This window comes from Rhincodon typus, chromosome 1, assembly GCF_021869965.1.
Source record: "Rhincodon typus isolate 14 chromosome 1, sRhiTyp1.1, whole genome shotgun sequence".
NCBI classification, from domain to species: Eukaryota; Metazoa; Chordata; class Chondrichthyes; order Orectolobiformes; family Rhincodontidae; genus Rhincodon; species Rhincodon typus.
In genome coordinates, this window is record NC_063332.1 from 127,999,364 (window position 1) to 128,014,008 (window position 14,645).

Consider the following 14,645-nt stretch of genomic DNA (forward strand, 5'->3'; position numbering starts at 1 on the left):
CTTGTTGTCTCGGATTCTCCAGCATCTGCAGTTCCTACTATCTCTGAGCCCATTTAAATAGTGTCCTTTTTAAACTACTTCTAGGACACTATTTAAATAGGCCACCACTCACTGCAACAAGCCAGAACTATGCAGGAAAGAGGAAGAGCTCTCAGATCTGTTTGCTGGAGTTTTCCAAATGGGCTAACCTACCATTTCAGATTCATAGATGAGATTACCACAAGCATCATGAGTAAGATAACAAAATCCAGAATCTCAGTGTGACATTGCAGCCTATAATCATAGGATCCCTACAGGGTGGAAACAGGCTCTTCGTCCCCCATTGAGTCCACACCAACCCTCCAAGAGCATCCCACCCAGATCCACTCCCCTACGCTATCCCTGTAACCCTGCATTTCCCACATCTAATCCATCTAGCCTAGGGCAGCACGGTGGCTCAGTGGTTAGCACTGCTGCCTCACAGCGCCAGGGACCTGGGTTTGACTCCACCCTCGAGCAACTGTTTGTGTGGAGTTTGCACGTTATCTGTGTGGCTTTCCTCTGGTTTCCTTCCACAGTCCTGGCTAGGTGGATTGACCATGCTAAATTGCCCGTGGTGTTAAGGGATGTGTAGATTAGGTGGGTTATAGGGGGATGGGTCTAGGTGGGATGGTCCGAGGGTCGGTGTGGACTTGTTGGGCGGAAGGGTCTGTTTTCACACTGTAGGGATTCTATGATGTATGATACACATGCCTGGACACTACGGGCAATTTAGCATGGCCAATCCACCTAAGCTGCACATCTTTCCTGTTCTTTAAATGCACCCAGTTTGTGATTAATGCAGCAAGATATAGACACTTTTTTTTTTAAAAAAAAAGGTTCCATTGCTAAAACATGAAGCACTAGATTTCCACCAGTGAAGTCAGATCAATTCTCAAAGCACCTACATTGCAATGTACCAAAGTCTGACTTGTGATTCACCCTCTTATCAAAATCAAAACATTATAGTCATAATAGCCAATTCTGGTTGAGTATATCCTGAGCAGACCCTCCCACAATGTTATCAAATGCGTTGTAGCAACTTGCCACAGTTCATTTGGCATCACCTTTCAAAATGTGACCTCTACTATTGAAATGGGAACACCACCACGTTAAAGTACTCCTCAAAGTCACAAATCATCCGAGCTGGAAATATCTCTCCATTCCTTCATCATTGCTGGGTCAAACCCATGGAACAGTCATCACAAGAGGACTGTAGTATATCTTCAAAATACATCTTCAGCACTTGGTGATAAATTTTTCCAGATATCTTTCAATCTTTTCTGCCCCTAATATTTCTGCATGAAAATATTTATTCACTCAAGTCTTGTACTCAATTTGTGCTTCTTTTATTGTATCTAGGGTATACAGAATAGCAACAAGCAGGTTGCATGACAACTGGATTGTATGAAGACAGGCTTTGCAGTTGATGAGTTATGAACAGTTCAAGAAACTTGAATTACTGAGTCTATCAGTGACATGTATCTGAATGTGGAAGACACCTGGAAGCACTTGAAAGCCTGGCAATAATGATGAGTTGGAAAACACATGAAAACATTGCTTGTGTTCTATTAATATAGAAAATAAAATGTCCAAAGTGCAGAAATCCACAGCTTTTCCTGGGTGACAGAGTACAAGTCACAACCTGAAATTAACTCCAGCTCTGCTGGAGGCACTGTGCACTCTGGAATCAAAGTAATTGCTGTCACTGATTAACAGCACCCAACTGACAGGTATGGGCTGTAAACATACTCGCATCTACCAATGAAGCACTTAAATATTCAGATTTTTTGAGATTTGGTTTTAAATTTGGCTGTAAATTATTTAAAACTTCATGTTCAGTCAGGCGATGCTGCTTGGCCTGCTGTGTTCATCCAGCCCTGCACCTTGTTGTCTCGGATTCTCCAGCATCTGCAGTTCCTACTATCTCTGATCCAACTTATGCCCTGTTGGCTTCTCCATAGAATTAGCAAAATTATCTTCCGTCACTTGGCACATCGGAGTTTAGTATTTATTTAAATAATAATAAGCAAATAATACTAGTTTTTTTAAGATTGTATGTGATGTTTATTAAAATAATACAAGTTTACAATTTACAATATAATTCACCTATACATTGAATAAATTTCTGGCATTGCAGATGTGCAACTCCATCTCATTTTAATTTCTTCCTGACTTTGTCAATATACGTAATCAGTCAGTCTTGTTGCATTATCTAATCTGCTTTCAACCCCCAACATAAAAGCTATATTTTTTTGAGAAGATTTTATCTCTTCTTTACAAAATAAAACACTAAAGCGCATGGAACATTTAGGTAACAAGAACTTAATTACAGGGCAGATTTTTAAAGCCTTAAAAATAATTTTAGCTGCAATTAGGCTTTAAGGTTCACAAAACTCGCATTTTCTCCTAGATTCTTTCAAAATTACACTTTATTTTCCTTTGTCAGTAAAGTAGAGAAGGAAGATTTAATACAATAGCTTAAAATATTTTCCTTAGATTGAGGTAGTACTTCAGAGATCACCACTGCACAATGAGACTGAATGACCAATTTAAGGAAAAATATTATTTATCAGAACTACTATTTTAGCAAGCTATAGAAGGGACCTTATATACAGGTTGGATTCCTATATTATTTTATTCAATTGCTTTTTAAATCTAGCTGGACCCAATGCTCCATAGTCGTTAATATCTGCTAGGAATTTGCCCTTCATAATAGCAGAAACATTCAATGTTTACAGCAGAAATCATTTTGCATTTAAAATAGCAGTTACAGAATACTCAACGCATCAAAAGGTTGCCCTGCAGTTAAAGTCTAAATTTTCTTGTGATAAAAATCAGACTATTTTTTGATTAATGTCATGTTTGATACAAACTCAAAATGAGAAGGATCAATTTGTACAGACTGAAGCCGTCAGTCAATATAGTCAAAATCTTCTGGAATTCCGAAAGCCTTATCAATCTTATTCCGTTCAAATCCAAATTTTTTATTTGCCCAGGATTTTATGGCAAACACATTATCTAGTGGAACAAACAGAAATTAGTTAACATTTTATGTGTTTGAAAAGGAATAAGAAATTCACTGAGAGATACAAATCTTTCTTTAGCATACCAGTCCATCTGTTGGCTGCATCTTTTGCTACCTTGTTTGCCTGCCCTATGAAAAGAAAAACACAACACAGTTCCAACAGCCACATTACTTGTACTTAATAAACCTATTCTGCCTAACTAAAACATTTGATGTGGGAGCAATATTTTAATCTCCCGAATCGATTGGAACTACGGATCAGGATTACGCAGTATCAGTGAAATTCATATTTAAACTAGATAATGCATAGTAGGTACCAAACCCAAAACACTGTTCACCATCATCAAGTAGTGTTCAAATAATTTTCTTATTGTTTACTTGTGTGTTCAGAGTGGACTCGGTTGTCATGCTCATGTTTCTGAATGGATAAAATGGACAATGTAAAAAATTTTAGCCAATTCCAATCTAGTTCAGTCTCAAGACAAAGAACCGTTGCTTTAAAAAAAATTACAAGGGTACAATGATTACTTTGATACCCTCCAACCTAAGATGAAAGCAGTTCCATACCATTAGATTACCCAACAGCATTACATTGTGAGTTGATATAATGAAGACACCACCCATTACTCAAAAAGTCTGAAACTAAACATTCAAAGTACAGCATAATATTTTAAGACGGTGATATAACTGAATCCAAAAATCATACTTCAGTATGTTATTGTGTTATTGTGCCAAAACATTGTTCTTCCACTAATACAAATTGCTTTGTAATTTCGAATTCACAGGTCAAAATGCATTTCTAGTAGAATTGTTGTTTGGGTTTGGCTAATGTTCAATATTGACTAGTTTAGAGAAGCAAAATCTTCAGAATGGAAAAATTACAACTATTTTAACTGAACCAAATGGATTGGTTACTCACGAATTCCTTCAATTACTTCTGGATCACATTCTTTGTATTTTTCCAACTCTGCTTTCAACTGATTCCGTTGTTGTCGAAGTTCTTCCAATTCTTTTAACATATTTGCACGCTTGTCCTATTTTAAAAATAAATATTTAACCATTATTTTACATAGTTATTAAATGATAATGTCACATTGAAGGCTTAAAACCCATTGGTGCCAACTTTCTGTTCTTATCTCCCACTGCACCTTCAGTGGAAACTGCATTTGTTTGTGGGTGCAGTCATTTCTCCTGGGGGAGTCTGATAATCTCCTATTAGGAAAACAATGAGACAATTGTAATTTTTAATCTTGTATTTAAAGGTAAGCACAGTAGTGCAAATAAAGTGTCCCTGTTTAAAACACATTAAATGCATAGAACTATATTGTGACTGACTGAAAATATACTTAAAATCTTTCTTGTCTGAGGCATTGTAAATCATTAGTCACATTAGTTGATATGGACTATTGTGCTTGAACTATTTGATACTTCTCTTAACAGATGGAAATAAAGTCCACCTATAGCCCTTCAGTCCACATTGATGCCCCTAGCATGCACTACATTCAAGAATCAGTATTTTTAAAGTCACCAGTTAAACACAAATTAAATATCAGGACTGACAGGTGTCATCTTTCCATTGTCAACATCAGCACTTAACAGGTTTTTAAAGAAAAAACTGTTAAATAAACACTATTAGTATCACACAAAAATTAAAGAGTAATATGGCTTTGCTTTTTAAAATTTGTGAATTGCTCAGTTTGGATGAAGAACATTTCTAAAGTACAGGTAGTACCCACTCTTATCCAGATCGCTACTTATATAAGCAGCATAGAAAGAATACAGAGTAGTTCATAATCATGATTTACAACCCCACACAATAGAATAATTGTTTCAGAATAGATACTTCACCTCTTGGAATCTATAGAGACATCACCCTCATCTCATTCACCACTTACCTATCAAACACAAAGGATGGAATAATTTACATTAGATCTCTTACTCTGCAGGAAATCATTTTCATGTCAGCTCCAGACTAGTACAAAAAGCGCAAGGCTACAGATTATCAAAGTGAGTTTATGTAAGAGAAAACCTCAAGCAAAAGTATATCATTAAAATCTAGAGGTGAACAAAAAGAGCTACATATTAGCTTGTGAGAAATTGACAACAACTTCGTGACCACTAAAGAACACAAACTGTTGACTGAAAACGCGAGTAGCAACAACACACTGGAGTGAGTGCATTGGCAATATATTCTTCTTTCTTTGGTAGTCCCTCACGTTTGAGGATGTCTTGCTTCCACTCCGTGGAGATGCGTTCTGCAGTGGTTGAATAGTCCAATCCTGGAGCTGCAGACTCTCTAGCTGGGCAGGTGGTGTTTGAGAAGCTGGGCGAGTGGGACTTTGTGGATTCGGCTTGCGCTTGGCCTCCACATATTCAACTCTGTGACACTCTCGCGGATGCTTCTCCAGTTTGTGTTCCATAGCAGCTTAGAACAATGATCTGGAACCATGAGTTCAAATTCTGTCAGACTTGAGAATAGTCACACAGACTATTACTAGCTGGAAATGAGCACTCATTCAATTTAATCTTTGCCTCAATTGTAAAGAAAATCAGAGTGTTTCAGTTTCTGGCAAGGACAGCAATTATTGCTCCCCCTTTTATATCCTAGTTAGAATGTCAAACTATTAACTTTGTCTCAGGGTCAATGTCACAGTGTTGTCCACATTCCACATAAATAACACTGACCTCTGTTCAACTCACTCGCATTTTCCAAAAACTGTTCGCTGATTTGACTTGGCCATGTCTGGGGTAGTATTCTTGAATCAAGGCCTCCAATCCCAGAGTTGAGACTAATATTAAGATTCAATAAAATTACCTCAAGTCTCAATTCGCCTGACTCATTACCACCCAAGAAAAAAAGCAAACCACACTAGGTTTCGTCAGTAACAATAAAAAACTATTTATTGTTACAGTCTTAACTCTGACAAGTACATTAAAGAACAAGATTTTTAATTTCTATAACTTAAACTTTACCCCATTTAAAATTCTCACTTGCAAAGATACAAAGAAAAAACAAACAAATATCAGTGGTGAGAGATAAAGAAAAACCAGAGAAACGCAGTTCTGTATCACAAAACTAGATGGATTGGTTCCATAATCCCATTCCTTTCTTTGATGATTGCTCAACATTTTTCGCAGTGATCATCATCTTTAGTTCATTGTGAGTCAAACCAAGCAACCAATCTCTTTTTGACATTGGATTTTAGAATTATTTATTTTAGTGTCTCAATGTAGTTTTCGGCTTTTCTGACAGAAAATGGACTACAGAGAAAGGAGACAGAAAAATAGAACCAGCTACCTTCTTGAAGTCTTCAATGACTTCAACAAGCAGCCATTTTGTTACATTCAGCTTGGGCAACTACAGCAACTAGACAGCAACATTATTTGTCTGGACTATTGTGAGAAGGTTGTTAGGAATGGGATGTACCATGATGGTGGCTAAAGGCTTGCTATACCTCATCATTTTAAAATAGCAGAAGATTCCCTCTAATATAGCAATTTACAATTTAAAACACAGATAGACATTTCAGTCAGAGACATGAATTAGCAATGGGTTCAACAAAATTTGCTGCATGCTAATCATTATTGTTGCTCTCATCATTTCTTACTTTTCCAATCCTGTAATAACATTTTTCAACAGCAGCAAGTTCTCCCCAAAGAATGGGTTTTAAATTAAACAAAGATCTCAGTAAGATCCCACCTAGAAACCAATATCCATTTCAAGCCCACCGACTCCCACAGCTACCGAGAATACACCTCCTCCCACCCACCTTCCTGCAAAAATGCCATCCCCTATTCCCAATTCCTTCACCTCCACCGCATCTGCTCCCAGGATGAGGCATTCCACACCCGTACATCTCAGATGTCCTTGTTTTTCAAGGACCGCAACGTCCCCCACCTCAGTGGTCGAGAACGCCCTAGACAGTGTCTCCCACATTTCCCGCAATTCATCCGTCACACACCCTCCCCGCAATAACAACCAAAACAAAATCCCCCTCGTCCTCACGTACCACCCCACCAACCTCCGGATGCAATGCATCATCCTCTGACACTTCCGCCATCTGCAATCCGACCCCACCACCAAAGACATTTTTCCCTCCCCACCCTTATCTGCTTTCTGGAGGGACCACTCTCTCCGTGACTCCCTTGTCCGCTCCACACTCCCCTCCAGCCCCACCACACCTAGCACTTTTCCCTGCAACCGCAGGAAGTGCTACACCTGCCCCTACACCTCCCCCCTCACCCGCAGCCCAGGCCCCAAGAAGACTTTCCACATCAAGCAGATGTTCACCTGCACATCTGCTAATGTGGTATACTGCATCCGCTGTTCCAGTTGTGGCCTCCTCTACATCGGGGAAAGCAAGTGGAGGCTTGGGGACCGCTTTGCAGAACACCTACGCTCAGTTCGCACTAAACAACTGCACCTCCCAGTCGCGAACCATTTCAACTCCCCCTCCCATTCCTCAGATGACATGTCCATCCTGGGCCTCCTGCAGTGCCACAACGATGCCACCCGAAGGTTGCAGGAACAGCAACTTATATTCTGCTTGGGAACCATGCAGCCGAATGGTATCAATGTGGACTTCACAAGCTTCAAAATCTCCCCTCCCCCGTCCGCATCCCAAAACCAGCCCAGCTCGTCCCCGCCTCCCTAACCTGTCCTTCCTCCCACCTATCCCCTCCTCCCAACTCAAGCCCCACCCCCATCTCCTACCTACTAACCTCATGCCACACCCTTGACCTGTCTCTCTCCCTGGACTGACCTATCTCCTCCCTAACTCCCCACTTACACTCACCTTTACTGGCTCCATCCCCACCTCTTTGACCTGTCTGTCTCCTCTCCAACTATCTTCTCCTCTATCCATCTTCTATCCGCCTCCCCCTCTCTCCCTATTTATTTCTAAATCCCCATCCCCTCCCCCATTTCTGAAGAAGGATCTAGGCCCGAAACGTCAGTCTTCCTGCTCCTCTGATGCTGCTTGGCCTGCTGTGTTCATCCAGCTCTACAACCTTGTTATCTCAGTACGCAAATTACTTTGAATTAATACCTACATCAATACCAACTTTGGTTCTGAAATGTGTCAGTATTTTGGAAAATATTGCGTTGGTCTATTGAAAGCTAAATGGATAGTTATTATTTTACCTCTCTCATTTTTCAAATCCAAACTGAAAAAATTATACTTATATAGTATCTCAATGTCAATCAATGCGTCAAGGCACTTCACTTATTGATCAAACCCATGCAGAATCAGGAAAGCAACTATACAGCACAGGTCAAAGTCTAAAATTAGGTTAAAAGATTTTTGAATGTAAAAAAAATTGCAGACAGACAGGTTCTTTTCTAGAAAGGTCCAAGTGCACTTACTATATTCCATGGTTTGTAAAGGTGCTGTACAACTGTGATCTCCAACCCATACACTGCAATCAACTGTTCGATTGCAGAGCTTCTGTCTGTCAGTCAATCTCAGGCCCACATACACTGTATTCCCTTGTTATATCATAAACTTCAGAACTTTATTAACTGTTCATGGATTGAAAGAATTGACAAAGATGAACTGTTACACATGAAAGGACCAGTAATAACTATGTCTGGAATAAATTAAGGGGCAAGGACTGAAAGCAATGAGCCATGTCTGGGAAAAGAAGGAGTTGAATATACATGAACAGAACTGCTTCGATAACTGCTTGGTAATTGGTTGCTTTCTGCCAGAAGGACAATTGATTGCCCTGCCAAAGAATTTAAGGAGTTAATCACTGGAAACCTGTGTCTTCAAACGGACAGTCAGCGCCAAATACAACAAGGAACTGGGAAACTACTTCCAATAAGAAGGCAAACTGCAGCCTTGCAATATTTTGGTTGAAAGAATCTAAAAGATCATCAATATTGTCAAACCATAGACCTAAAGACAAAACAATTGAAGGCTTGAGTTATCAAAATAGGCTTGAAAACCTAGGTCCAAAGGGAAACATTTTTCTTTTATACAGAGGGGATTGTATGTGGGAATGAACTGCCAGAGGAAGTGGTGGATGCAGGTACAGCATTTAAAAGACATTTAGATCAGTACGTGAAATAGGAAAGGTTTTGAGGAATATGGACCAAATGCAGGCAGTTGAGACTAGATTAATCTGGGAACATGTTCGGTGTGGACTAGTTGAACCGAAGAGTCTGTTTCCATGCTGTATAACTCTAATCCAACACCAGTACAACTTGGTAGTAGAACTTCGAAGAACAACACTGCACAAGGATCAAACCTTGGACATCAGAGACACTTGTTTGGAATCGTAGCTGAATTCCACCATTAAATCGGGTAATAACCAAGTTGAGTTGCAAGACTTAATTTACTTGAGGGGTCTTATTTTGGTTGTTACGTGCAATAAATCTTAAATTTTTGATTCAATACTTGACTGTGAGATTAAATAATTGAATTAATGGTAACTTGTGGTGATTTATCCACAACATGTGCATGCACAACTTGTACATCAATCATCTTGCAGCTGCTTCTGGAAGCTGCTGCTGTTGTACACGGGGCTTGGAGGTCTGCGCAGGAACTCTGACACACCCGTGTCCAATATCTGAATGATGGAAGCCAACCCAGAACCCTGGAAACAAATTATGACCACTGAAGTGACTTACCCTGCCTCCAACACTTGAAAGCAGGCAACAACTTTCCTAACGTTTCAGATGCACGGATCTAGAGGCCAATGTCAGAATGACTTAATGAACCACAAGATGAAGCAAATACAGGGAAAGCAGCTTCCAGAAATATACTTAAAACTCATGATTGGTTGCAAGCGCACAAATTACATTTGAGTTCAACCAATTTTAATACTTGGTTAAAAGAATGCCTTTATCATGTCGAGTGCACATCTAACCCAAGATATTCTCAGTTACAAGCTAGCTGATAGTGCTATTGTAGTTTTTCTCTTAGTTAATAAATGCATCCATGGTTAGCAGTAATGAGGAGTGATGAACCTGGACCGTCTAAAAAGAAGCTGAAAATGTACACCTTCTGTGCAAATGGGAAAATAAATTTCTGTTCACAACTGTAAACAATAAGAACATTTGCCTTACATGTCACCAAAGCATATTGATAAATAAAAAGGAGAATTTAGAATGACAAAGATGCACAGTAAATTTAAGGATAGTTTCCCCATAAGTAGCATGCTTCACATAAAAGAAGGTGACAAGCTGAAGGTCAATTTGAAACCTGGAGTAAATTTTTCTAAGCCAGGAGTAACATGCAAGGCCTGCATCATTTCACATTTGGTACCATCTGACAAAACATAAGAAATCATTCACAGATGGTGAAGTAATTAAAGAAGCAAACTGTGGTTACTAACTCTTTAGTCAAAGATGTAACAACAAAGAGGCCTTGAAGAGGTTTTACAGAGTCAGTCATACAGCACAGAAACAGACCCTTTGGTCCGATCAGTCAATGCCGAACTTAATCGCAAACTAAACTGGTCCATCTGCCTGCTCCTAGCCTATATCTATCCGTGCAAATCAAGGGGTGCTTTGTCAAGCTTGAGTGTTGTTGGAGCTTCACTCAGACAATTGGAGAATATTCCATCACAGTCTGGACTTATCACTTGTACATAATGAACAGGTTCTGAAGAGTTAAGTGAAGTACTTGCCAAAGAAATTTTAGCCGCTGACTTGCTCTTGTACTCAGTATTTATATGGCTGGTCCAGTTACATTTGTGACCAATGGTAACCGCCAGAAATTTTGATGGGTGGGCTTCAGGAATTGCAATGCCACTGATTTGCACTGGAAAATGGTTAGGATTCTCTCTTTCAGATCCTGAAATATTAACTCTAGGCTTTACTCTCCACAGATGCTACCTGCTGAGTATTTCTAGCACTCTTCCTTTCCAGTACATTGCTCCTGCATTCGAGTCAATAAGATAATCCGAGTCTCTCATTAACATAGAACTACTACTTATAAAAGCTGAGGATGGTCCTCCCAAATAGGCACTGCCAGTATAGTTCAAGAACTCAGCAAAATGAGTACACCATGTAGTGTAAAAGTTGTATTCCTTAAGGAATTCCAATGAAGTCATCAGTGTGGATCTCAGTTCTGGGCAAGAATTCTTCCACCATTATTGCATTGCCCACATATAAAAAAACCAAACTTGTATTTATAAAGGAGGAACAGGAAAAAAAAAAAATCACTTTTCTCAACAATCAGCACTCCGACAAAAAAATTGCACATCATACTGATGCCATCTTTGTCAAACAACATTTGAGTTAACAAATATTTTTGATTGGCTTTACTGGGATATTAAAAATGTCACACACTGAACACTACATGCCATTCCACATGTGCGGCTTTTGACAAAGTAATGTAATCTGCCCTTGAGGAACCCTATTTAAGCATGGAGTGCAGATGAAAATCAAGGGAGATGTGTGATGTACATTTACGCCCTCCCTTATAGAAATTGCATTGAATTGTTGAAATTTAGGCATTAAAAAGCAATCATTACAATATCCTGATCTTTCACATATTTAGCACAAAAGGTCATCAGCATGAAACGTTAGCTATGTTTCTCATTTTACAGACACTGCAAGACCTAACAAGTGTTTCCAGCATTTTCCCTTCTTAATTTCAGATTTCCAGCATTCACAGTATTTAGCTTTTGCGATTCTCCAACAGACCAGTTTGGAAATAAATGATATAATCAAAACAGCCAAAGTAACAGAGCACATAACTAAAATAAACAACATGAAAATAACTTACTTAGGAAATACTTAGGTCAGGTAGCATCTATGGAGGGAGAAAGGTGTTATGAAATGCGGAAATGTTTACTGAGCAGGGTTGGTTTGGTCAAGCAGGATCATTACAACCATCAGGGTACAACAGTCATGGTTTGGATTACACTTTTCTATCAATTAACTGTTCAGCAATGATTGCTATTGGTTAAGATATTGAACTCATCGGTTTAAAGCCCCATGGGGAGCCAACGTTTTATCAGATTGAGTAAATTAAATTATATTACATGGGATTTTTAAGGTTGCTTACGGGACCACATTCTGTACTTCACATTTGATTGGCAAACCAGAAACATTGGCTTTTATATAGAATGATTTATGAGCATCATTGCCAAAGATAAACAAACTCTACAGTGACAAGTACGCACACCATCTCACCAACATCTTTTTGAAAAAGAGAACATTTATACGAATGCTTAAAGGCACAGAAATCACCTGACCTGCTTAACCTAATAGAACAAAGAACAAAGAAAATTACAGCATAGGAGCAGCCCTTCGGCCCTCCAAGCGAGCACCGACATGCTACGCGTCTCAACTAAAACCCCCTACCTTTCCGGGAACCGTATCCTTCTATTCCCATCCTTATTCACATGTTTGTCAAGACACCCTTTAAAAGTCACTATAGTATCTGATTCCATTACCTCCCCCGGCAGCGAGTTCCTGGCACCCACCACCCTCTGTGTAAAAAACTTGCCTCGTACATCACCTTTAAACCTTGCCCCTCGCACCTTAAACCTATGCCCCCTAGTAACTGACTCTTCCACCCTGGGAAAAAGCTTCTGATTGTCCATCTGTCCATGTCCTTCATGATCTTGTAGGCTTCTATCAGGTCGCCTCTCAACCTCCGTCTTTCCAGTGAGAACAACCCAAGTTTCTTCAACCTCTCCTCATAGCTAATGCCCTCCATACCAGGCAACATCCTGGTAAATCTTTTCTGTACCCTCTCCAAAGCCACCACATCCTTCTGGTAGTGTGGCAACCAGAATTGAACACAATATTCCAAATGCGGCCTATCTACAAAGCTGCAACATTACCTGCCAATTTTTAAACTCAATGCCCCGGCCAATGAAGGCAAATATGCCGTATGTCTTGTTGACTACCTTCTCCACCTGTGTTGCCTTTTTCAGTGACCTGTGTACCTGTACACCCAGATCCCTCTGCCCATCAGTACTCTTAAGGGTTCTGCCATTTACTGTATATTTTCCATCTGGATTAGATCTTCTGAAATGCATTACCTCACATTTTTCTGGATTAAACTCCATCTGCCATCTCTTTGCCCAAGTTACCAACTGATCTATACCCTGCTGTATCCTCTGACAGTCCTCATTTCTATCCGCAATTCCACTAACCTTGTGTCATCCACAAACTTACTAATCAAACTAGTTATATTTTCCTCCAAATAATTTATATATATTACAAATAGCAAAGGTCCCAACACTGATCCCTGAGGAACGCCATTAGTCACAGCCCTCCATTCAGAAATGCACCCTTCCACTGCTACCCTCTGTCTTCTATGACCGAACTAGTTTTTTTTAAATCCATCTTGCAAGCTCAACTCTGACCCTGTGCAATATTACCTTCTGTATCAGCCTGCCATGAGGAACCTTGTCAAAGGCCTTACTGAAGTCCATGTAGACAACAGCCACTGCCTTGCCATTGATCATCTTCGTCACTTCCTCAAAAAACTCAATCAAGTTAGTGAGACACGACCTCTCCTTCACAAAACCATGTTAATATGCCCACTTATTTCCAATTGGAAGTAAATCCTGTCTCGAAGAATTCTCTCCAATAATTCCCCTACCATTGATGCAAGGCGCATCGGCCTGTAATTAGCTGGATTATACCTGCCACCCTTCTTAAACAAAGGAACAACATTGGTTATTCTCCAATCCTCTGGGACCTCCCCTGTAGCCAGCGAGCATACAAAGATTTCTCTCAAGGCCCCAGCAATTTCCTCCCTTGCCTCTCTCAATATTCTGGGGTATAGCCCATCAGGCCCTGGGGACTTGTCCACCTTAATGTTTTTCAAGACCCGCAATACACCTCCCTTGTGATCTCAACATGACCCAAACTATCTACACACCCAGGCTCATCATCCGCCAAATCCTTCTCTGTGGTGAATACAGATGCAAAGTACTCAAGTAATACCTCGTCCATTTCCTCTGGCTCCACACTTAAATTCCCTTCCCTGTCCTTCAGTAGGCCAACCCTCTCGCTCTTTGGAAACTTGCAAAACAAAGCAAAGTAATTCCAATATTAAAGTGATTGCTATCCCTGACATGCTAGTTGGCATTGATTATAAGGTCATCCAAGATATTTGTTAGTGAAAATGCTTTGAACAAAACAATTTATCTGTAGTCAAATTAACACATTAGGCAAGATATGAAATCCTCTGACACCAAGGAAAATGGTGGTCCTTCCGAAAATAGTAGACATTTCAATTTTTTCATAATAGTATCAAACTAAGCATCAAGCGATAAATTCTTTAACAACCTTGTTATTTTTGCCCAGGTAGACCCCAAGTTTCAAGATAAATATTCTTACTGTATTCTGACGCCCCACTTTGGCCTTCTCAATACTTTGTTGTAAACTCTGCTTCCTTTGGGTTCCTTCAGCAAGCTGGAAACAGAAAGTGGAAAATAAAACTTAGAAAGCAAATTTAGAAAGAAGTAGGAGTCAGAGATCCACAGTACAAAAAGGCCCTTCAGCCTATTGCATCAGCACCAGTCAAAACAACTAGCTAATTCTGATCCCATTTTCCAGCACTTGACCAATAACCTTGTATGCTTTGGCATCACAAATGCACATTTAAATACTTTTCAAATGTTA

The 14,645-nt window shown here is 39.7% G+C and overlaps 2 protein-coding genes across 2 annotated transcripts in view; both read right to left on the reverse strand.

Moving 5' to 3' along the window:
* Nucleotides 1–14,645, reverse strand: part of tmem131l (transmembrane 131 like) — a 316,682-nt gene that overhangs the window by 171,232 nt on the left and 130,805 nt on the right. The window lies entirely within an intron of this gene.
* The window catches only part of mnd1 (meiotic nuclear divisions 1 homolog (S. cerevisiae)), a 36,625-nt gene continuing 24,041 nt past the window's right edge, over nucleotides 2,062–14,645 (reverse strand). The window contains exons 5-8 of the mRNA XM_048601685.1: nucleotides 14,361–14,435; nucleotides 3,966–4,080; nucleotides 3,131–3,175; nucleotides 2,062–3,039 (exon numbers count right to left, since the gene is read on the reverse strand). Of these exons, the coding sequence (XP_048457642.1) occupies nucleotides 2,933–3,039; nucleotides 3,131–3,175; nucleotides 3,966–4,080; nucleotides 14,361–14,435 (342 nt within the window). The 3' untranslated portion in view covers nucleotides 2,062–2,932. The remainder of the gene's footprint in view (nucleotides 3,040–3,130; nucleotides 3,176–3,965; nucleotides 4,081–14,360; nucleotides 14,436–14,645) is intronic.